The 24,081-nt window shown below is 40.1% G+C and overlaps 1 protein-coding gene across 8 annotated transcripts in view; it reads right to left on the bottom strand.

Annotated features, from left to right (window-relative positions):
- Window positions 1-24,081, bottom strand: part of TFDP2 (transcription factor Dp-2) — a 58,428-nt gene that overhangs the window by 29,838 nt on the left and 4,509 nt on the right. For 4 of the 8 annotated variants that reach the window (XM_068407016.1, XM_068407014.1, XM_068407017.1 and 1 more), the window contains exons 2-3: window positions 17,742-17,835; window positions 11,978-12,044 (exon numbers count right to left, since the gene is read on the bottom strand). In XM_068407016.1, coding sequence (XP_068263117.1) covers window positions 11,978-12,044; window positions 17,742-17,756 — 82 coding nt within the window. In that variant the 5' untranslated portion in view covers window positions 17,757-17,835. Of the gene's footprint in view, window positions 1-7,026; window positions 7,092-9,535; window positions 9,754-11,977; window positions 12,045-17,741; window positions 17,836-24,081 lie in introns of those variants that run through there. The other 4 variants (XM_068407012.1, XM_068407013.1, XM_068407019.1 and 1 more) reach the window with 3 other exon arrangements.

The raw sequence follows: 24,081 nt of genomic DNA, 5'->3' as shown, positions 1-24,081 counted from the left end.
AGCCATCTCTCTTCCCCGGTCTTTCCTCATATAACTTGTTCTCCTCCACTGCTTGCTTTTCTCTTCCCACTTGTGCCTGAACTATGGCCCTTTTTTTTTTTTAGCGCACCTATGTTCTATGATGAGGTAACTGGAAAATGATAAATTCAACAGTGTAACTTCTCTGTAATATGAAGCAGAAGCAACACAACCAAGGGAAAAAGAATACTTAAAAAAAGAATCTTCTGTAGCTACAGCACAGAAGTAGAAAAGATGTAGGCATACGCAAAGTCTCACCTTTATAAAAAATGAGAAATATTAGAAATATTTACAACTTGAGACAAGGATGTTCTAATGTTCTGTGTAAATTCCTTTGGTATCTGGAGTAACACTACTACTTAATATTAATTTTCCAAAAGGCAGTTCTGTATCCGAGAACATCTTCAGAAGCAGCTTGCTTCTTCTCTATTCAATAAATGGAATAATTCATTCAGTCACCTAACTCACCTAGGAAAAAAAAAACCTTGTAAAACCCATACACGTGCAAACCCACCCCCACACTAAATCCTTGCTCTATTATGAAACACCTTTTGTGAGGTAGTGCCAGAGTGCACAAGACAACAGTCATTCATGATTTACATACATTTTGAGCTCAAAATAGTTTCTCTAAACTGGCCAGTTACTTGTCAATTTTACTTTTGCTGCAGGATTTTGCCCAGGATTTGCTAAGCTGTGCTAGCATATTCTCATCAAAACCTAGTCTGCCCTCTCATTGCAGGCTGTCATCATCAGTGACGTGCCTGTCACTTCCCAGTACTGCTGTAAAAATTCCCCTCTTTGCTGCAGCTGAAACTTTTGACCCTTTTTTTCTCCAAGATCAGCTCTCATCTTACTTCTCCTCGTCCCTTTCCCTACCAGGGAGAATAAATAAATTACTTTCTCTGGTGCCAACAACACAAGGTCCCATGGCAAAGTGCAGTGAAATTCTGAAATGTCAGTGTTTGGCTTGCAGCTCTCTGAGCACAGGGCTACGTGACGGAGTCATCTCCAGTGTCACCTCCCGGCCTGCCTGAGGCACTGTAACGTCACGTTTCGCAGTGCAAGGCCCAGACGTGTCACACTGACTGTACCATACAATTAGCACCGCTGGTGTACAGTCAAACGTACGCGTTTACCCACTGTCCCGCATCAATCGCTGCGCACGCCGTTTGTTTCTTTCTCAACACGTGGCACGTAGATTGTGATCTATTTGCACTGGCAATAGTTTTTAAGATACGTGTATGTACCTCCCCTTGCGTGCACACACACGCAGACTCTCTGAAAACTGTAGCTTAAAAATACAATACCCATGGCCAAAGCCACACACAACCACCAGATTTACTGTAGCAGCCCTGGAAAAAACACTAATTAAGAGCTACTGCTGCACTGTGCCTTCCTTTAGAAGGGTACCCAGATAAATGTATACAGTCACCATTAGGGCAACTTTAGTAAATACAAGGGTCATTCAAATTACTTGACCTTGATTTTAAAAAGACAGTCGCTTACATATGATGTATGTTTAAAAGTCTTTTTGGCTAGAGTTACTGTCAGTAGGAAAGACCTCATTCTTCTAATCCCTACACAAATCCCCCATTTGGCAGCAGCAGTGTCAAAATGATCTTAAGAGTTGATCAAGTTTTCAAAGAAACATTTCCCTGCCCTTGTCCTTCCTTTTAAACTTCTTTATGGGTAAATATAAATACATGAATGTGTAGACCTTTAAACACAGCTAGGACAGAAAGTGACCAGTTTTTTTTTTATGAGTGAGGTTTTTCATCCACCATGGACAGAAGGAAATAGCAACCAAATCTTTCACAGTAAGAGGTCTGTGTGTTTGTCAGCAGGTGAAAAAATGCTAAACAAAATTTTTTATCACTTACGAACAAAATATTCCCTCCCTCCTGTTTTATTTTTTTCAAAAATAGTGTCATAGTCCAGATACTCATGTGACCTCAACTGCTCCAAGTATTTAAAGGTGGAAACACCACCTTCCCATCTCTCTTCACAGCAAACATGACAGTCGGTTCAGTTAGTTGCTGCAAAAAGTTAATGCATTTCCAAATAGATCACATCAGCACCCCAACCTGAAGAGACAGATTTTGCAGTCCATACCACCAGCGTCACTACTCTTCTCTAAACAAAGAGAAATCCAGCTTCCAAGAGCATCCTGTCCTGGCCACGGCCCTCGTGCAGCCGCAGCCCAGGTCTGTGGGACACAGCTGTCACCGAAAGACCTGGAGCTGTCCAGGACTGGTCCCAGAGCAATAAAAACATCACTACAAGCTGGAAACTGCCAACACCAGTATAACCAGCTCAGAGAGCAGGCACTTGCTTGCTAAGATAACTAGCTGTATTTTACACCAAATTTTCGAGGTTAATGCACCTCTGCTTGCTGAAGAGCTGGCGATTTCTGAAGTTTTTGAAGACAAGGTAATATTACAAAACAGCAAGCATCAACAGGAACAATCTCTTCAAGTCTTATTTATAAAACAGCTTAGAAAAAGTAGAAGGGGGAAGCAGGTGTCACACTGTTTGTAAATCTTCTAAAAAATATTCAACGGATTTCTGTATTCAACTTAAAGCAGAAATATCACTAAACTAATTATATATACTTTATCAATAGCAACTGTAAAGGCTCTAAACATGATCAAATTCCAAATAAATGCCAAGTGTTAATAACGCCCATCACTTGGGGACAAAAAAGATTACACTGATTTATGTTCCACTGAAAAACAGCAGTGCGTACAGTGATAAGCTGAACACAATGAGACCCATCAGCCTCCTAGTCACGGTAGTCTTACTGCATGGATGAAAAAGGTCAGCAGAGATGGATCAAACTAGAATGATTTGTATAATAATACTCAATTCTTACATAATGTTTCTCGGCAGTACTTTCAAAGCACAAAGGAGGTCAGTGTCATTATTCCCATTTTACCTATGGAAACCCGAGCACATGGGAAAGAAACCCACTTACAGCTCTCATAGAGAGGCTCTAACTGCAGTATATACAAAACCACCACAAACTGAGCCTCCTCGTCACTGACGCAAGTTCAAAATAAAAATCTGTCAGTGGACATATGCATGTTCCTCTTAGAACAAAAGCACTTTGCTTCCACATTAATTATTTTTCCATCCCTCAGTCACCACTATTGTTGTTCCTCATGGAGAAAAACCAGTGTTGCTATTCTTTCATATTTAGAAAAACATGATCACTACATAAATATTATTATTCCTGGCATTTGCAAAATATTTTTACTTGCATGCACAAGAAAAATTCCATTTAAATGATCTTCAGCTTCAAAGAGTCACAGAACAAAGTTATTCATGTTTATGTACATGTATGCTCACATGCACACACTAACTTACCATCCCACAAGACTAACTTCAAATAGTTATGTAGCATCCTAAATAGCTTAATTTCACATAAACAGCATGGATGCCTATACAAATATGAAGCTAAAGAGGTTTTAGTGATTTTTTTCCTGTATGACTAAATCTGTTAGGTCTGCAGCTTAGTTGCAAAGATAATCAGAAACAATGTCAACCGGAGAATCTATAGAATCTGTCACAGCCAGTTTGAAGGAAACCATAGCTGATGGGAAGCACAGACCAACCAGCTGGGGTCACACACAATGAGTACATCAACAAAAAAAGTCTTTGAATTTTTAAACAAAACACCAGGGAAGTGTTGGTAATTTGGATTTCATATTCAGAGCTCTGAAACAAACATCCATATTTTTTCAAGTGTATCAATGAACAGACATTTTAAATAATAACAGCCTATGGCTTGATGGTGATGGCAAAAAAAACCTGTTCAGAGTTGTGAAATATCGGAAGTCCATTAGGATATTTTGCAATAACATGTGACGTGTCCTCGGCTCCTCTATTACACTAAAACATAAATTGATCTCCAAGATCGGGATACAGTATTATAAAATCATATAGAAAAACTGAATTATTAACATGCTATTAGTATGCATGTATTTTCTTGGAACAATTCTTCATTTATTTACTGCACAAACTTGCTAGGCTATAAACCTAACTTTGAAAATTCCGTAGTCTGTAGAAGCACATACATGTCTAGAAATATATGAAATCAAAGAGAGCTGTAGAAAAGAAAAAACAAAATGGGGCAGACGATATTTCAGTGTACTTCGGGCTTACACTGACCAGTCTTTTACTGTTCAATTTAAGACAAATTTATAGGAGTTAACAGTTGTGTGAATCTCAAAGTACCACGTGTAGGCCTATTGATAACCGATTCTGTTGTCTTGGTCATTTTAGCAGATCTCTTCAAACACACAATGAGCTCCCAGCACTCTTCTGGCCTCAAGCTGGAACCCCCTAAGGCCCTGGTCAGATACTCAGCACACTGCCACTAAAATCCATTTATGCAGACCTCATCACCAATCTTCATTCCTGCCTGCAAGCCAGCACAGCCACGGTATAGCTATGGAGTGACCTTGCCTTTTCCTTTGCCAAGGGGGAACAATGGGTATTTTTTGGTTGAATCTGTGCAGGGAACTGCTCAGCCACCTACACAGCTATGCTGGCACTAAGCAAAGGAAAATGTTTAAAAGCAGCTGTGAGGTGACCAGAGCCAACTTAACTGGCACTGTTGCCAAAGAAGATGTCTAACAAAGCAAGAAAAAGATTACATCACAAGGAAAGGCAGAAAATGGTAAATATGTTAATTTAAAAAAAGAAAAGAGACACAGGCCTTAGTGCTTCTGTGACAGTAGCATAGGCATATGGCAGTCCTGTGCATTGAGAAGTTTCTAAAATGCCAGCCCTATCAGGACTTAGTAAAAATTAGGTACTGCATAAAAAAAGACTTATTGAAACAAAGTTCATTGTGAAGTCGTATTAAAAGTTAAGATTCCCACCCAAAGCAATCTGGATTGCAATTTGATCTGATTAAGGGATCCTTCCTCATGGAGCCTGTTGCAAGACTGGTGGTCTAGAGCTGGACTCCGTTTTCCCTCCACAGCAATAAATAGAGAACACCAAGTAAATTCATAGAATTTAACAATATTGTAACAAGAAGTATTAACCAAGGACAGTATGACTTAGCAAAACTATTGTGTTAGTCTACATTATACATTTTAAGATGAGAATATGTCACTCATAGTCAACCAGTTGAAAACTTGCTTCTTTCTTCCACACCCTATTAACTGTCAACTCACTGTTCATAGACAAAAGTGGATCAGTACCCAGTGTCTCCACTAAGATGCAGACACACTGGGTCAGCCAACGGAACGGTTAATCTGTGAAATAAACTGATTTTTTTTACGTGCAAGAGTATTCCCCATGAAAGATAACAAAATATGGTTTCAGTAACTTCTGCAATTTCTTTTACAAGCACTTAAAAATTTAGAGTTCTTCAAATTTTCAGGTCATTATCTATTGAAAATTTAGCTTGTGCTCCGGGTGACTTCTCTGTGTATTTAATTGATCTGATTTACTTTTGGGAATATCCCTTACTTGCAGGTCATGTATGTCAAGCACTTTTAAAATAAGCTAAAAGCATGCCAAAACAAGACCTTGTAAACAGCATAATTAAAAATGCAACCTATCAAGTACAAGTTAATCCTTACTAGACTTTTTTCCATTTATATCAGATGTATTACCTCTTCACTCCTAACAGCAGCTATGAGTTTTGAATGGAACAACCTTGTTACAGGAGACATGCTGTTTTTTTTCAGAAACAAATTCTCATTGGGAGTTTTCCAGCTCAAAGTCTGGTAAGCATTTTTTTCCCCAACACCAAGCCTTCCTGACAATTTCTACTGATTTTGCTGTTGTTTTTCTTGTAACTGTAATAATTCTGATCAAACCCCAACTTCTCAAGTTTATGAAAAACATTAACTCATATCTAACCCCTCCCCCAAACCTGAACTAACTATTATTGGTAAAATATGCACTTAACCAGCAAAGTTACAAGAAACTGCAGACAGAATCACAGAATGGTTGGGAGGGACCTCTGGAGGTCAACTTGTCCAACCCCCCTGCTCAAGCAGGGTCTGGCTGCCCAAGACTATGTCCAGATGGCTTCTGAATATCTCCAAGGACAGAGACTCCAGAACCTCTGTGGGCAACCTGTGCCAGCGGTTGGTCACCCTCACAGTAGAAAGTGTTTCCTGATGATCAGAGAAAACCTCCTGTGTTTCAGCCTGTGCCCACGCCTCTGGTCCTGCCACTGAGCATCACTGAAAAGACCCTGGCTCCATCCTCTGTGCACCCTCCCTTCAGGTATTTACACACCTTGGTAAGTTCCCCCTGAGCCTTCTCTTCTCCAGACTGCTGTCCCAGCTCTCTCAGCCTTTCCTCATATGAGAGATGTTCCAGTCTCATCATGATCTTAATGGCCCTTGGCTGGACTCTCTCCACTATGCCTGTGTCTCACTGGGGAGCCCCACAGCTGGACCCAGCACTCCAGGAGTGGCCCCACCAGGGCTGACTGGAGGGGAAGGGTCACCTCCCTCGCCCTGCTGTCAACACACCTCCCCAGGCAGCCCAGGATACCCTTCGCCCTCCTCGTGGCAAGGGCCCATTGCTGGCTCGTGGTCAACTAGCCCTCAGCCAGCACCCCCGGGTCCCTTTCTGCCGCCCAGCCAGTCGGGCCCAGCCTGTGCTGGTGCAGGGGCCCTTCCCCCCTGCCATGACCTTCTCCGGCCTGTCAGGGTTCCCCGGGCTGGCAGCGCACCCCTCTGCCGTACCACGCACGGCCCGGGAATTTCAGGCGCACGCTCCCCAGAGCGCTGTGAACACCCCGCTCCTGCCGCCCGCCTTCAGGCAGGAGCTTCTGCGCTTCCCTCCCCGCCTCAGGCGGCGACGCCGGGCGGCCCCGGCACTGCCGCTCCCCTTCAAAGCGCAAACACCGCTGTGCCCCGCGACGTGCCACCGTGTTAAGCTTAAACCAGGCTCGCCAGAGAGCGGGGCCCACGGCAGCGCGGCGGGCCCGGCCTTAGGCGATGGCGGCCCCCGCCCGCGCGCGCCTTTTGTTACCCGGAGGCATCGCGCGGCGGGGCCAGGCGGGAGCAATCGCGCGCCGAGCACGGCCCGGCGGAGCCCGCGGCGGGGGCAGCCGGTGCGGGACCCGCATGAGCGGAGCGGGCGGCACAGTCTCAGAGCTGCCCCAACAAAGCCTCTCCTTCTCCCCACGTGCAGTTGTAAATATTGCCGTTCACGCTGATATTCCTAAATTTAACCAGACACTTGTAACGCGGCCGGTCCCGGGCTGCGGCACGGCCAAGCCAGCAGCGCCTGGAGATGGAAAGAGTTGAAAAAGATTTTGCTCAGGCAAGACACGCCAGGACCTCGTGGGAGCACAGCAGAGACATAAAACCCCACAGCAGTCAGCCCCGCGCTGTGCTGCGGCCAGGGTGCTGCGCAGCGCCGGGGCAGCGGGAGGGCCCGCTCTGCCCCCCCGGCGGCGGCCGGCACGGCGGGCAGCAACGCCTCGGCCCCAGCCCACGCACCACCGCTTGCTCTGCACAGCTGCACGGACCAAGCAGAAATCTTTTAAATCTGCAGCTGCTTTCAATTTTGGAGTTCTCTGCATATCTAGTTTTGTTCAAAGGACTCTTCAGGACACGCTGTCCCTTCACCTGTCGCTGCAGCAGGTAACACATTAACTCATCTCAGGTGTGTTGAATTAGAGTGCTCACCTGATGGCACCACATCTCACTGAATTTACAGCTGAGAAGCAGCAACTTCTTTGACTACTGAAATGATTTTGCAAGTAATATCTGATTGCAAACCTTGATTGTATACCTAGGCAACTCCAACACTCAGCAGATGGGGTAGCCTTGGGACTACTTACACCAGAATGGAGCCCTCAAAGCCACAGACATCCATGTGGATGCACAGAGGGCAGGCGAGGAGGCTTTACAGGACAAACGACCAAGTGGTAATACAGACGTGCCCTCTGCTTGGAATCAATGGGAAAAGACTTGTTTTTCTATTTTTGTAATGGAAACAGGATTACAAAACTGGAAGTGTTTACCTTATTGACTGGGAATGTGTCCCAAACAGATTAAATTTTAAACTCTCCTGGTTACACCTGCAACTCTTTAACATGAACTCTACAGTATGTCTGATTTAATTCATTCACAGCTTGAAACAATCACCCCAAAACCACAACTGAAATGTCACTATCCAACTCATTCACAAACCTAATTATACCCGTTTAAGAACTAACTTGAACTATTACACTTAAAAATTTTAACAGAATGGGCCAACTCCACAAAGACATCTTGCCACTTAAACCAGGATTTTGCCTAAATGATGGAGTACCTTAGTTGTTGTCAATTAACTTTATTACACACCAAAGTCCTGTCTACACTCAGGAGTGTGTCAGATTTATTAGCATGGAGCATACCAGGAGCTTCTCCCAATGGGCACAATCCATGGTAGAACACTGGAAGGATACCTAACACGTATGTACAGATCTATCCCCAAGGCTAAGAACAGCAACCATCATCTCTGTTCTCCAAAACATGACAGGAAGCACCCCTTTTGCATTCAGTAACCCAAGAGTATTCATCCACTAAAGAATGAGAACCAGGGCCAATTTTTTTCTGTCTGGGAGAATTAAAATGCAGGTCTCCGACGGGAATAATTTTAATCACTAGTCTGCCAGGTACTTTCAGATAAGGAAAGGAAGCACAGTCAGCCCAGCTTGCCAAAGCTGAACAATTTTGACTGTAAAAATAAGAATCTACTACGTCAAAGAATGAGGGAAAATGTGAGTAAAAACGACTTTCAGAAAGGAGATAGCCAGACTGTGCTGTGTGGACTACTTAAAATATTACCCAATGGCCGTTCTAGCTCCAAGCGGTCCCTGGCATTAGGCGAGTACCCTGGCCATTAGTCAAGAGCCATCTGCATGTGGCATTCCCTCTCAGATCCACTGAGTATTCATTTCAAGCAAAGGAAACAAGCTCCAAATGGAGATCCTTCAGCCAAAAGAGGCTGTTGCCTACGAGTTAAAGGCAACACATGTAGGAAAGTAAATTGTCTGTTGAAGGGGAATTGTTCATTAAACAAAGTGAAAAACATTCGGAGTTAATGCTCTGCTGAGCACTGTGGTATTTCTTCTAGGCACACCTAGAAAGAAAAATCTAGTTCCCTTCAGAATTAGGCAGTAAGTCTTTTTATGAGGATTACAAATTTGGATGTTTGTGCTTTGATTCTGCAATCACCACATTTAAAACGTCAAATTCCTTAGTAAATCTGTATTGCATTAAGATACACTGGGTACTAGAAATGCTTCTTTTTCCCAGGCATCATCTATACAAGCAATAAAAAAATACTGAAAGTATTATAAAAAGCCTGAACCAAAAAAAAAAGCTGTAGCAAGAAGACCACAGTATTCACTAACAAGCACAGGAAACAAGCAAGTAATAAGAAAACTGAACCCCCAAATAAACCAAACAACCTGTCAACCTATTTAGGAACAGTAATTCACATTTAAAAATCAGCAGAAGTGACACAGCAGTACTTTAAGACTTACAGATTAGATTGCAATACCGAAGCAGTCCGTTAGCATTAACTTCTGTAGCAAAATAAACCTGGAAAATATCCAGAGGTTGTGCATGGACACTACGGGTCATGGTGGGAAAGATAAACGAAGCCTGATCAAACACGCACTGGAAGTGCAGCAACAGGGTAACTGCTTCAGATGGTTCAGGGGAAAAAACTCAGGGAGAAGAGAGATTTTCAAAGTTAAGCCTGTGAATGGGAAAAAAGCTGAGAAAGTAATTTTAGAGTGCAAGGGTCAAGTGATTAGCTATTTTGATTACGCATTTTTAGTGTGAAAAAGCCAGAAAATTTCCCCTAGATAACTACATCCAGTGGTGCTAATGCTACAGAACAAGACTGCAGCTGTATGAGTACAGAAAGAGCAACAGCTGATTTGGTAAGGGTTTCAAGACATTCTCCTGCAGTTTGAAACAGCATCCTCAAAGATCCAGCCTGCAGTCTACTGTTATTAGGCAAGTGGCAGAGCAGCACGCTTACCTAGAACAGTCCAGCATTTTTCAAAATTAAACCCAGTGAAAACAGGATTACACAATAGATTTCATAGTATAATAAAAGATCAGAGTTCATTAAAAAAAAGGAAGACAAATAAAATTTGCAAGGAATTTTCTATGTGCACATGGCTCGTCACTGGAATCTGAAGTGTCCTTTAATTCCATATTGGTACTAAATTAGCTTGTTTGTGCTAGAGGCAAATAAAAAATAAATACACACTGCAAATAATTATCTTTTTGAAAAGAAAAAAATTAAATGCAACTTTTTTAAACAAAAACTTCTAGCACTTGAAGGCTGCTGCTTTCAAGGATATCCTTATTTGAGCAAATGGCCTCTCTCTTTTGCTCTTGAACACATCATAAATCCACCATGCTTCAGTCTAAGAACACTGTGAAGGCACATTATGAACAGGCCCACATATGTAGCATAAATTGCCTTTATTTTTACTACAGAAAATAAGTTAACTTAAATAATGGATAAAACAATAAAATCTGTATTAATTACGAAGTTCACAAAGCCCTGTTAAGAGATAATGGGTCTGAACGCCTGTTCGGAGTTTCTTCCCCCCTCCTTAATTTCTAGAGTTCAACAGTGGACATGACAGAAGTAAGTAAAGGATACTTCAGATTGAAAGTAAGAGACAGCTTAGATACTGGCATGCAAGTTTTTCCAGCTTTTATGGAATATTTGATTCCCCAAGAAGAATTATCCAGCGTGAAGAAGATGTTATATCTCAGTAGAGATGTCACTGATTTTTAATTATACTTTAACGTTAAAAAAAAAATCATTAGAGCGTAACATTTTAGAAAATATAGAAGAAAGGAGGCAAATAATGCATCCATCATCCCAGAAGCAAAATATAATATAGACCGGGATAAGGATCACTGAGATATTACTACTAACAGTAATGTCCTAATAAAGTTATGCAATTCAGTTATTCTCTGAAAAAATCAATTGCTTGTCTCACAGAAATTATTTGAAAATGTTGCACTTTAGTCTTCTTCCCTAGTGTCATGACACAATAATCACAAAATAATGAAACACAAAGGGCAATTATCTCATCAGTGTGCAATAAATTAATTCTCTAAGGCCTAAAACGAGTCTGTGATGTTCTGCGTAGCTTAGAAAACTAGGAAGATACTGTAGCTCTAGTCATTTTCTGTTTAGACTCTCATTTTTTTCAGACTCTGAAGTCTGCTGCACCTAAACTGTTGTGACAAGCCAAAAATCATTCTTCCAGCTAGTACATGCATTTGCTTATTGCAGTGGATAACAACAAACCAGTATTTACTTAGAAAGGTTGATCAAAGCATTTCCTGAATTGTAAATCCTCAAGCTTTCTAATATTGATAAGTTTTATTTTACTGGAATCCTATAGCTGATCTGATTGCCAACACACTGTTTTAGGGTCAAAAGTGATTAATCTGAAAGTGCTAAGATGAAACACGATAGGACAAAATATAATTATTATTGTAAATTGTCCAGCGTACTTACAGAAGTACCACAAGGTATCACTGACCATGAAGTCATGCTTAACCTTCTGTCTCATCTGGACTACAACAGAGTCTGGGAACTTTAAGGGTGGGGTGGAAATCAGGAAACTCAGTGTATTATTCACCATCAAGGAAAGGAAAAAAAGGGCCTACTTTATCCTCTAATTATTTTTACTACACTCTTTTTTCCCCCTCTGAAAACCTTAAGATATTCTAATCTTTGTTTGACACTTGCATGTCAGTAATAAAACATCTACCAGTGTGGATGTATGAAATACACTTTGAGCATTTAAATTCAGAGTCTCCCGAAACTGAACCAAACCATCATATGCAGTGAAATCAGCAATAATACTAATTTAGTAAACATAAGAGAGAAGTAAGTCTTAAAGTATGCTTTTTTCCTATGTATACAAATAGAATTCTCTTACCTTTTGTTGGACTCTGGTTCTGATCTATAAATCCTTTCAAGTCTCCATTTGTGGAAGTCACACCAACCTGAACAAAACATTTTTGAAGTCTTAAAATATGATAAACCTTTCTATGTTTTCTAGTATGCAACTAACACTATTATGAAAGTAATCTGTTCTGCATTTCTGAAACTTTAACCCTATGGATAGTAGAGTCTAACAAGAGCAGGAGATTCAAAGCCAAGGATCCAAGACATTTACGGTGTATATATGGAGACAAACTCTAATTTTAACTAAGTTCTTACCTAAAAAAAAAAACCCTAAATGCTCTTGATACTGTACTACACATGACCCAAGCAGCACATTCTGGCTATTATGGTGTAAGTCACTGTCCCCTCCAAGTCAAACAGAGCAGCTGCCACCAATAACACAGCAGAAATCTGCCTGGTGTCCAGTATTCTCAGTACCAAGCTGCATGGTCTACAGGTCTGAGGAGATGTGACTATTGATGCATTTTAAATACATTCCCTAGTCTTCAGAGATAAACTGATTTACCCTGAGGGTAAATTACCAGAGACATGGAGAACTTAAATCATATACAGAATGGTGCATCTCAGATTTTGGCATGTACACAAAGCACAGAAAGGTGGAGTTGGTATAGAAAAATGCAAGATCACTGTTCCTGGATGAGGGAGGGAAGAGATGGAAAGTCCCTCAGATCCCAGCTAACAAGGGATGGGCCCAGCGACAGCAAATAATGGTACGGCATTCTGCAGTTTCAGAGCATTATACTTGCACCACCTTAGCAACCTCTGTTCAACAAAGCATTTCATTTTGCTTCCAAGACGGAAGCTGTGATAAGCACTGAGGGACTGAGCTCCGTTGGAGCAGTAGGCAATTAAACTAAATACTACAAAATCTCTTTTTAAAATATTATAAAATTTGGCTACTTCTGTAAATAATTGGGACAAAGGGTTCAGGCATCCAAGTTAAGAAAAACCAATCATACAATCAAGGATCAAATATTTGCTTTATTTTGCAGATGTATGTAGTAATAATGGAACATATGCTAGGGCCGCTCATAGAATTTTAATCATATCAAATTAGAGAATCATTTAATTGCAGAGAAATTAAACAGTAGTAACATAACACTAGAAAAAACTACACAAGAATAAAAAATACTACTACTAGCATTCAATCGCTCAGTTCCGCTAGAGAACTTGCATTTGGCAAGTAATTTTTGAAGGGGAAAATCTGCACACACCATTGTGACAGACTCTTTTGAAACTAATTCTATTAGATTTTTCACCATCAGGAGCAACATACGAATATTAACTGTTGCTGCACTACCCTGATAGTAACATACTGCCTAAATGAGCCGAGTTCCGTGCTTCCGTGAACAAGCCCTTGGAGATGCTCAATATAGTTCATCAATTTATCTCAAACGTTGTATCAGACTTCGTCTTTCCTGTCACACCCAACTAGACGGTCATACACTATTTCCAGCGGGAAACCAAGTGCTTTGGTTGTTGCAGACTATGGTATCACCAGAAGTTGTTTTTGGAACAGCAAGCCTGTCTCATTTGTTCCTCTCCGTTTTCCCTTTTGTGTCCTGCCCGCTGGCAGAGGTGCAGAGGCACTGCAGCAGGGCTGGGGAGGACCTGAACAGGAACGCCTGGATTTGAGCAGGGGAAAGAGGAGGGAAGACATGAAAACAAACGCAAAACATCTCCTATCACGTTTTGGTAGCACACCCATACGGAAAACAGCAGCATTCTAGTATTCTTCCCCCCGGGTGCTTGGGCAGCAAGGAAAGCTCATGTGGTAAGAGGTCACTGTGATTCCTTACACTGAAACTGTATTCTTGAGGAGATCTTCAAAATAGCGGTTGGAAAGGTTAGTAAATTGCATAGCATATAGCACTGAAAGGGCATTACGACTGCAAAGCCAACATGAAAAGCCAACACTCTTGGATCACACTACTGCTGCCTTTGCACAATAACAGTATCACCTTCTCCCTAGGACCCCTGCCTCTGCAAGAAATAGAAGAATACAAATAGAAGAAAATTTCAATTCAGAGAAGGAACAGGGGAACCACAGGGATAAATACGAAGTGTTAGATATAAGGGCCTTAACCCGTTCCAAGACAAAGGATAAGAATTACGATTCCCATAAACATCTTCAAAGACAGCACTGCAATTTGTTCACAACTGAACCTTCATCTCTACATTTGCTGTCTACATTGCTGTCTACAAGTACCTGAAAGGAGGCTGTAGCGAGGTGAGTGTTGGTCTCTTCTCCCAGGTAACAAGCGGCAAGAGGAAATGGCCTCTAGTTGTGCCAGGGGAGGTTTAGATTGGATATCAGGAAAAATTTCTTCACAGAAAGGGTTATCAAGCATTGGAACAGGCTGCCCAGGGAAGTGGTGGAGTCACCATCCCTGGAGGCATTTAAAAGATGTGTAGATGTGGTGCTTAGGGACATGGTTTAGTGGTGGACTTGGCAGTGTTAGGTTAATGGTTGGACTCGATGATCGTGAAGGTCCTTTCCATCCAAAACGATTCTATGATTCTATAATTTACAACTGTACATTTCCCTATTGATTCATATCGGTGCTTCAATTAAACACTGAAGATGATATACTGTCAGCCCAAGATGACTCTCCAGCCGTTAAGAAAATTCAAATATGTACATTTAATTCTCTGAAATATTTAATTATTTAACTGATTCAATATGTAAGGAAATGTGACAAAGTACTCGAGTTCTTCTTTTTGTGTATCTTGTACTTCAGTGATCCAAATGATACAAAATTACAGCAGAATTTTAGTTTGCATAGAAATACATATTTTCATGATGATGGTCCTAGTAACACCTTTACAAAGAGCATCCAATGAACAGGAGCACCTTATCTCAATTTTATAATCTTTGTATCTAAGTTTACAAGAGCTTGCAAACAAACTTGAATTTCATGAGAAGTTAAATGAGAAGTGGGGCAGATCTAAAGGGATTTTTCTTACAGAAGAATTATCGTAACTAAGCCCTCAGAAGAAGCAAAGTGTGATGTAATATTACAATACTGCAGCAGAACGAGAACTTTATAGTATTCTATTTTGATGGCGGACAAGTCCCAGGCCATGTTGTTATCCGCAGACTGTGCCACCCGCTGCTTTTGGGAATCTTGTCATTTAACCACTCCTAAGCTGAAACCAGCAAACAATCCAACGCTTACACAGGTATCATTTATTACTTTTTGTATGGCTCGTGCGATATTTCTGCTTTATAACACTGCCCCAGAGTGCCTGGATTACTGGGTATGGCAGGTGCTAGACTCGTGCTTCTGTCCACCTGCAGCAAGATGAATCCAGCCATGAAATAAGACGAAGCAAGCTCTTGGCAGGCCTTTGCGTCCTATTAAATATTTTCATCAAGTTTTTTCCCCTTTCCTAGTAGGTGACTAGGAAGTTTCCAAACGGGGCGAGGGGAAAGAAAAAAAAAATCACAACTAGAGTCTTGGATGGGGCAAACCGTCATGAGCTGCTCTTGTAGCTTATCAGCCTTCTCCACTGCTTGACATACTGTTCAGGTAGCAAGTCTCTGCCCTGCAATCCTTCCCATTCCTTACAGAAATTAACTTTCCCATTAACCTGAAAAGCTTTTGCTCTCTCTGCCCTAGCATTAATTCAGATTATAACACATAGCAGTTGTAAATGGGTAGGGAATCCATTAACTGTCTGTTTTCTTATACCTGTAAGCCCTAACAGACTCATCTGTAGACATACTGTAGTAGTATCACGTACAGAAACAACTCAGGTAGGACCTAAAAAGGGTGCTCTCATCATAAACTAAAAGAAACCTGCATGGACTACCAGTGCAGAATAGCTATTGTCCTGTATATTGTTTTTGAAGAGTTTCCTGTGTAAAACAGGTGTGAAGGCTTGTTTAAGGCCCTCTTGACCAACTTCAGCAGCTAAACTAACTTGTTTTCTTCCATACTGACACGTGAAAGGAGAACTATTATAGCCGTTCAACTGACCTCGTTTATGACAAGACAACCACCCTCTGAGAAGCAGTGACAACTTTACAAGCACATGTAATCTCCAGGTGACCACCCTTGTTTTTACACTGTTATATTTATTTTGAAAATCCTTTGAACACATATACTTAACAAACATGAAAACATGAGTTCTACTTTCATCTGCACCACAGTAACTGATTTTTTAAAAATAAACCCATAAACATTAGCTAAATAACTAAGTTTGCATGGTTTAATATGCACAATTTCAAAGCACACATACCAATACAATTTATTCTATAAAATAACTATAGCCTTGCGTTAAACAACAAAAACGTATTTCTATATTCAGCAGAAGAGCAGGTTGCTCAGACTGAATGTCATATGTCTGTCCTCAGAGGTTTTCAAGACCCAAAACCCTGAGCAGCCCTGAATAAAGAAAGCACCAAGCAACTGGGTTCTGAATTCAGGTGTCAAAGAGCTTTACGCAAAGCAGCAGAGTAGATGGCCTCCTGAGATCCCTTCCAACTTATATCACTCTGACTCCATCGCAGAACACTCCATGTGTTTTATTTGCATTGGTATTTATCCCTTGACTGCACTGAACAAAAGGTCAAACCCACAAATGCTTTGGATTTGTGCAGCTGTTCCACATACATCAGTGGAATTACCTATCTATACTACAGTTGAATACGAAGTAAGCCAACGGGCTTTGCATATACACATCAATTTGTTTTCTGGCTTGGTCAGCTTGAATCAAACAGTCAGACAACATAAGACACGTGAAAGCCTTACCTGGAAGTACATACTAAATGAAACCATTAATAAAGACAACAGAAAAGAAATTTCTGAGACTTGAGAATTAATTTAACCAAAGTATGTTCTTGGCATCAATCTAACCAAACATGACAAAAGCTTTTGCAGTTACTGAACAGAGACCCATCCTAGGGTTACCTGCACTTTTATTGCGGGGTACTTCATTAGTCATATTGGTTCCTAAACCTGTTCAGATTTAGACTGCAGGCCCAGGGCCCAAAGTCATACTCAACTCACTGACCACCAAGCTTAATCAGAACTGTTCTCTATACAAATTGTGTACCTCAGGAAGCACAGCTGATTAGGCAGAAAAGTAAGGTCAGGATGTTAGACATTTCATAAGCTTCCTCAGAACTCAGGATAGGGGAGTCAAATATAGAGCCTCTAGACACCACACTACAGGCTTGTTAATGCAGCAAATGAAGAAACAGGAAGGCCCTCAGTCTTCTAGAAACCAAGAGTGTACCAACATTAGTAAAGAAATATGCCATCTTTCTGTTCTTTCTTGAGTTTTGAGACTCAGTAGAAGGATTTTACTCTGGTGCAAAGCTGAGATGCTTCAACAAAATGAGCAGCGCTCTGATAAGTCTGGAGCAATGTTAGAGGAATCACAGAATCACAGAATATCTCAAGTTGGAAGGGACCCATAAGGATCAATGAGGAAACAGCATAAAGCATTGCCCCAGTTATCAATCTGACCTATAGCTGAGTAACTCCACATCCTTAAAGAGCTTCTAGCCAGTTTAAATGTATCAAAATACTGCAGAACAGGATGGGGCACACATTTGTGGTATACAAAAATCAGACAAGATTTTTGAATTTGAAGGTCTTTGTGTTTGATTTCTTGTATAGACAAATACAAGAAATCAAACACAAAGACCTTCATATTCTGAAAGCCAGAAGTGATTGGCAGCATGTCAATATAAAAAGTGATACATGTTGTAGAATTATACTTACATTTTTTGCCGTCATGTCAGACAATATTGCTTTATATTCTGTAAAACCATAAGATATCCCTTTTCATCTTCACAGAATCTTTAAAATGAACATCCTGTAAGAAAGTTAATAAAATATCTTAGTTAAAATATATTTTCAGTTACCTCTCTAGCTGAAACCCTGCATCTCCGAGGACAGATTTTTTTTTAAAAACTTTTTGATAAAATCAATCACCACAATAGTCAGGTTCTGCACGGATACTAGAAGCGTGCACTGCTTGGAATAGGCGGAGATGTAATCTTATACATAAAGGCCCAACTTACACAGAGGCCTAACTATATTAATGTGCTAGCCAAGCACGTCATACCATTACTAAAGTCTTGTAATTAAAACCATGCAATCATTTGCATCTAATGCAGATTGATTCTAAAAACTGGAAGTGAATTAATTCTCTCCATCGTGTCTTTAGCCTCCAATAACAGAGAAAGCTTCTAATTCCATCACTGCAGACATCCAAAGATCTTGATAAAAGTAGGAAATACCACAAAATGCATATACACAGCAAACATTAAGCATTTTTAGGAAACATCCAAGAAAAAAACATTCCAGTTCAAACTCATCTTTTTAATATTTTCAGGCTTTTTAAATTAACCCTATGTAATTAGAATTATAATATTAGAATTCCAGGAAAAGACAAACATTTTAGTATACCAAAAAATACTTAAAGTGACTTCTTTTTTAAATCAAAGCTTCTAGAAGTCTTACAGAAAACAGAAGAAAACAAGTTACAAATCAATGCTGGCAGCACAAACCATTTTAAAGATAGAATTAACTTGACAAAGCGTTTAAGTACTTCAAAAGTACTTCATAAGCACTACTTGGTGTTAAAAAATGGACTACAAAAGACATCCAAATTGCACTTGGATGTATAAGAGAGGGCGATCTGTTCATGCTTTCAAATGTGGAATCAATTCAGCAAAATCTTTTGGAAGACACCTAAACCAGTTACCAAATATGAGTCAAGACCATTTACAGCAGAACTCACCAGCTACAAAAGCAGGGTGCAAATCATGCTATTTCCTCTGTATTTTAACCTACACAAAGTTTGGGAACAGCTAGTGTCTTCACCTCCCTTCTAGAAAAGTGCTAAAAATTGTTTCAGTTGTGTGTGTAGCTAATGGGGAACTCTACCATCACTGCATTAGTCGTTTTGGACAATCCAGAAGAATTTTAAATTCTGGGATGTTTCTATAGATTTCTTGGTTTATTCAGACATCATATCAATTGAACTGTTATTGGAGTTAGTGGAAAAGCATTTTATTCAACTTAGAGGTGTTCTCCATTTCCTGTTGAATGAGTTGTATTTATCTTCCTTAGTCCCTCAATTTATTGCAGCCATAATTAAGCAGTTACTCCAGCATGTGAACACCACACAATTCTGTCTACTAAGACATTCTCCCATGAAAATTTGTAAGATTTAGTTTCACAACAAAACATCCAAGAAAATAAGAAGCATTTTTCTCTGCCTTCAGAGAGGACACTACAGAGAGATATCGGTTCACACGCTGGGGAAAGGGGCTACTGGATCCATGTAGCAATCCTGAAACCTGAAGGAGAGCCACAGAAAAGCCATAAAGCTACAGTTGTCATGGCAAAGAGCAAATACTGAATGCTTGCCTTGCGTCTGAAAATTACGATCTATGAGCCTTTCCTTTTTCCACCTTCCTCCTCCTTCCACACAAACTCTCCAAATACATCATCTGGAGCTCTGGCCAAAATTCATGATGCAGTTTGACCTCCCTCTCTTGCTTTAAGAGGCTTTACAACTAATTTACTCAAATAAAACATAGTTAGGAACACAACTGCTAAGCAGTTTTTACCCATTTACAGATAAGCAAACTAGTTTAATCTTTGACAAATTATTTGCTGTCAAGCTTAGTGATCCAGAAGGTATTGTCCATAAACTATTACAGTCCTTTGCCACAATGCTCTTCAGCCAGTACAAACAGTTGGTATTCTTCCAGCTTTATGAACACATTTTCTCAAGCTCGAGAAGCCAGACTTTGTGACCCCACCATCTGCCATGACCTCTTGTCAGGTTCAGACAAAAGAACCTACACAGATGGCCTCAAAATGGAGATTCTCTTCATTCCCAATTGCTGTTTGACAGCTTGCACCACACAGATAGAGAAACATGAAACTCAACCTTTTTGTTCTTTAGCTGGTTTCTACTGAAATGAAGCTGCATAAAGACAGGTTTAGAGTGCAAAGCACATGAGACACAAAGATTGCTTTATTTGAACTAAGGTTGTCCCTTCATAATCTAAACCTTGGTTTATAATCCACTCCCATAATTTCGCCTTTTGGTCAAATATTGTACAGTGAGCCAACCAAGCTGTCTGACTTTGTAAACTTTGAGCTGTAGTTTCTTCTAGAACATATGTTGCCTAATCACTTATGCCAAAGACATTAAAAAGCCAGTTTGGGCATTAAATTTACAAAAAGCCCAGATAATCAAGCTCTAGTTACAATAAAACAGTACAAGAGTGTTTATCTGTACCTATTCTCATTACAAGTTAATAGCCAGATCTATTCTGCCTACAGGAAAGCTGGAGAGGGACTTTTTACAAGTGCAGGTAGTGATAGGACGAGGCGGAATGGTTTTAAACTGAAAGTGGGTAGATTTAGATTAGCTATTAGGAAGAAATTCTTGACTGTGAGGGTGGTGAGACACTGGCACAGGCTGCCCAGAGAAGCTGTGGGTGCCCCTTCCCTGGAAGTGTTCAAGGCCAGGCTGGATGGGGCTTGGAGCAACCTGGTCTAATGGAAAGTGTCCCTGCCTGCGGCAGGGAGTTGGAACTAGATGATCTTTTAAGGTCCCTTCCAACCGAAACCATTCTGTGATTCTATGATTCTATTCTGAAGTTTCAGTGATACTGAAGCTGAATCCAAGTACAAGAAGCAATGCAAAACAGAAAAGTTATCTGCAGAAAAAGATTATATTCCTTCATAGGTTTATTTTCTATGGTCCAAAGTCTTATTTTTAATTTATCCCTTTAAAATACACATACTGGCTAAAACGTAATAGTAGAAAAGAATCAATCCCCGTAGCATAACAGCCTATTTTCTGCCCCTGAAAATTAAGCTTTACCAAACTTATCCTGGTTTTCTTTAGCTTTCTCAAATTCTTATCAGTACTTCACATATCACACCTTCACATAGACAAGCACCACACAAAGACGCTCCCCAGTCCCAGAGGCCACTTCCACTTCACAACAAAAAGTGTCATTTATGTAAGTATTACATCAGTATTAAACATCTACAAATTAAGACAACTATTGGACAGTTACCAAAATTCTTATGATGAAAAGTCTTCATGGAACACAGAAAAAATTGTAGAGATATTTCAGTATACTAGAATGATTTTTATCATCACCAAGGTTTTTTTCATTTACTTGATCAAGAGTATTGCGAAGTGAAAATTATTCCAGGTAAGTGGGTCAGCTAAGAGGAAGGGAAGTGTCACCACTTTCAAGAAAAAGAAACCTCTGTAACACCAGCCTTTCCACTAGAAATTAGTTTATATTCTTCACACTCCTCTCCATAGTACTAACTTTCAAGCTATGGTACTACAAGGCTGATTTCAGAAGACAGCAGTAACAAAAAAAATTCCTTATTAATCAGCACAAACTCAGTTTTAAACCCCTAATTTATGCACAGCATCTACATGGATTAGACCACCTGTTACACATATGTTGCTTCGTTGTGTCTCAGTTTGCAGACCAGTAAAATTTCAAAATTATGAAGTACTTATCAGAAATCTATCTGCTCCCAGGAAGCGTTTCCCCATCTTGTTCCTAAAAAACATTTCAATATCCAACTCTTTTTTTAAGCAATTGAGATAAAAAAGGATCAATTTTAGTTAAAATGTCTGTATGCACTAGTTAGATGAATTTCTTGGTACCCCAAGAAACAGAAATACAACTTTGTTATCAAATTTCCAAAATTTAAATTACAGATTTTGCACTTCTATAAGAAGATTCCTTATTTGTCAACTTTTTTCCCCTCGAGTCCTCTTCAGATTACTTAGTTCCAATTTTATCCTTTATTTATGTATGCAAGAAATAAACTTGGCCTACAAACTGCAGAAGACAGGAATACCCATGTCCATACAGCATCCAGCTTGTCACTTAATGAAGAACTTCAGAAAGCCAACCAAGGCGTGTATTTAACAAGTCGCCCACACAGAGTGGGAAATAAGTCACCATCTTCAGTTATCACACTGTAATTTTTATTTTGAAAATAATATTAGAAAGTAGCTCTTAGGAAACATTTAAAAGGAACTCCCACCATGATGTGCATGATGAAGGTCTTGCAGGTACTACAACGTATTTTTCCAGCTTTTGCTGTGAGGAACTGTATGCCTTCAAAAAAGCCTTAGCAGATAACAGACAAGGTGATTAGAGAGACTCAGCAAAGGAAATCTAAGTGACTTGACTGCTAAATGATATTAGGAGTTTTAACAAAATAATGTAACTTGAGAAGAGTAGTGAGTTTAAAAGCTTCATGGTTTAATCACTTTTACGTGACTTAAAAGACTGCAACCTATGAATCCAAAGTACAGAAGTTTTTCACTGCTACATGACACAAAAACGAAATGAGCATGACTGCTTTAAACCAAGATATAACTACCTGAACCTAATTTGAAAGCGAAGATCTGGTCTTGTAGTTTGGGGGAACCAGCTGACACACAAGAAATCGGAAGGAACAAACCCAAGTAAGTACCTACAACTGACCAGCTTCTCCTAAGTTGCTGTGATTGAGCAAAATGCCAATGTATCACCAGAACAAGTTAACCGACACCTCCTGACAACAGCAGTAATTATGACACAAGTTTACACAGTACAAAGAACTCGGAAAAACAGACAAGGCCTATGTGCAAGTTCAATTAGTATAAACTGTAGCGCTTAAGCTAAACAACCAACATCTAGTGTGGTTTGCTAAAAGCATCTCAGGGGAAATGTCCCTTTAAGAACCTCAGGCAACATATATTGAGGCAACAAATGAATCAGATCCCTTCCAATACTCTTGGACTTGATCCCAAACACTACATTCCCATTACTCCCACTGCTCGCTATATTTACTCTCACTGTTGTACATATTATAACATGACTAGCAAAAGCACTGTTGATGAAGGCTACTGAATACCTGAATCCCGGGATGAAACAGGCCTGAGTGGATGTACAAGTGACAAGAACACACAAGACAGGAATAAAATCCAAAGCTGTAATCAAACTCTCCCCTAGATGAAAGTGCCCAAAGTCTCCACGCGCTTAACCGCACTGCTGAGCCTCGAGTTCTGCTGCTTGTCCAGTCCTGACAGTGCTGAGACCCAAATCCCATCAACCTGGAACCAGATATTCCTTCCCTCAATGGACTCAGCTTCTTAGGCATGCTCTTAGACATGCCCAATGTCGTGCAAGTACTAGCAGTAAACTATGTGTCTAAGAATAGGAGCAGCACTCATGGCTTATTTCAAAATCAATGAGGTGAAGCATGTCCCTTACTGCTCAAATAAGGAGGACGTTGCATTAAACATGTGGAATAATTCCCAACTACTTGAACCTTTAAAGGCTCTTTTAATTCCCCAAACCAGCATACTGTCATTCAAAATAAAGTACGTAGGGCTTGACATCAGAACAGTGGATAACATTCATGCAGCACTTAGAAAAGTAAAACGATCTAAAATTTCTTTTTGAGTTTTATAGACAACTTACTTTTATCAGCACAGATACATTTGGAATTAACATAAATCTAGCTGCAGTTCTTTTAAGTAGACAATCTATTCTATAAGCTCATCTCTTCCTCTTTAACTGGGTTTCTCTCCCAGGGTTTTTTCCATAGCTGACGACTATACAGGGCACAACACTTGGGAGTCTACTGCATCAGTGGAAAGAGGCAGGTACAACTTCCTTTCAGAGTAAAGAGCACACTGTATTTTCACAAACATATTTTTGCCTTAAGAAATTTCATTTTAGCAATGGATTGACATCTGAAAAAAAATTAGTGATCTATATGAATGACTGTAAAATATCTTGGTAAGACATCCTTTGTGCATTGCCAGTAATACATTACTCCTCTTTCAATTAAGCTCAGCTGAAAAGAACATCTTTTTGACTACTGAGACTTCAAATAAGCTTCTTGCTACCACCAGTTCATATACTGTATGACACATCAGAGAATGCTCTAAATATTAATCTGGTCTTGTAATGAGTTTTAATTTTGAGATTTTAAAATTTCCAGAGTTATCAGTACATTGACAAATACATGGAACAGTTTAACCATCCTGTTGAGATACATT

The sequence above is a fragment of the Nyctibius grandis genome, chromosome 8 (assembly GCF_013368605.1).
Source record: "Nyctibius grandis isolate bNycGra1 chromosome 8, bNycGra1.pri, whole genome shotgun sequence".
Lineage (NCBI taxonomy): Eukaryota > Metazoa > Chordata > Aves > Nyctibiiformes > Nyctibiidae > Nyctibius > Nyctibius grandis.
The sequence above is the reverse complement of the archived record's forward strand: the minus strand, read 5'-3'. Positions and strand labels throughout refer to the sequence as shown.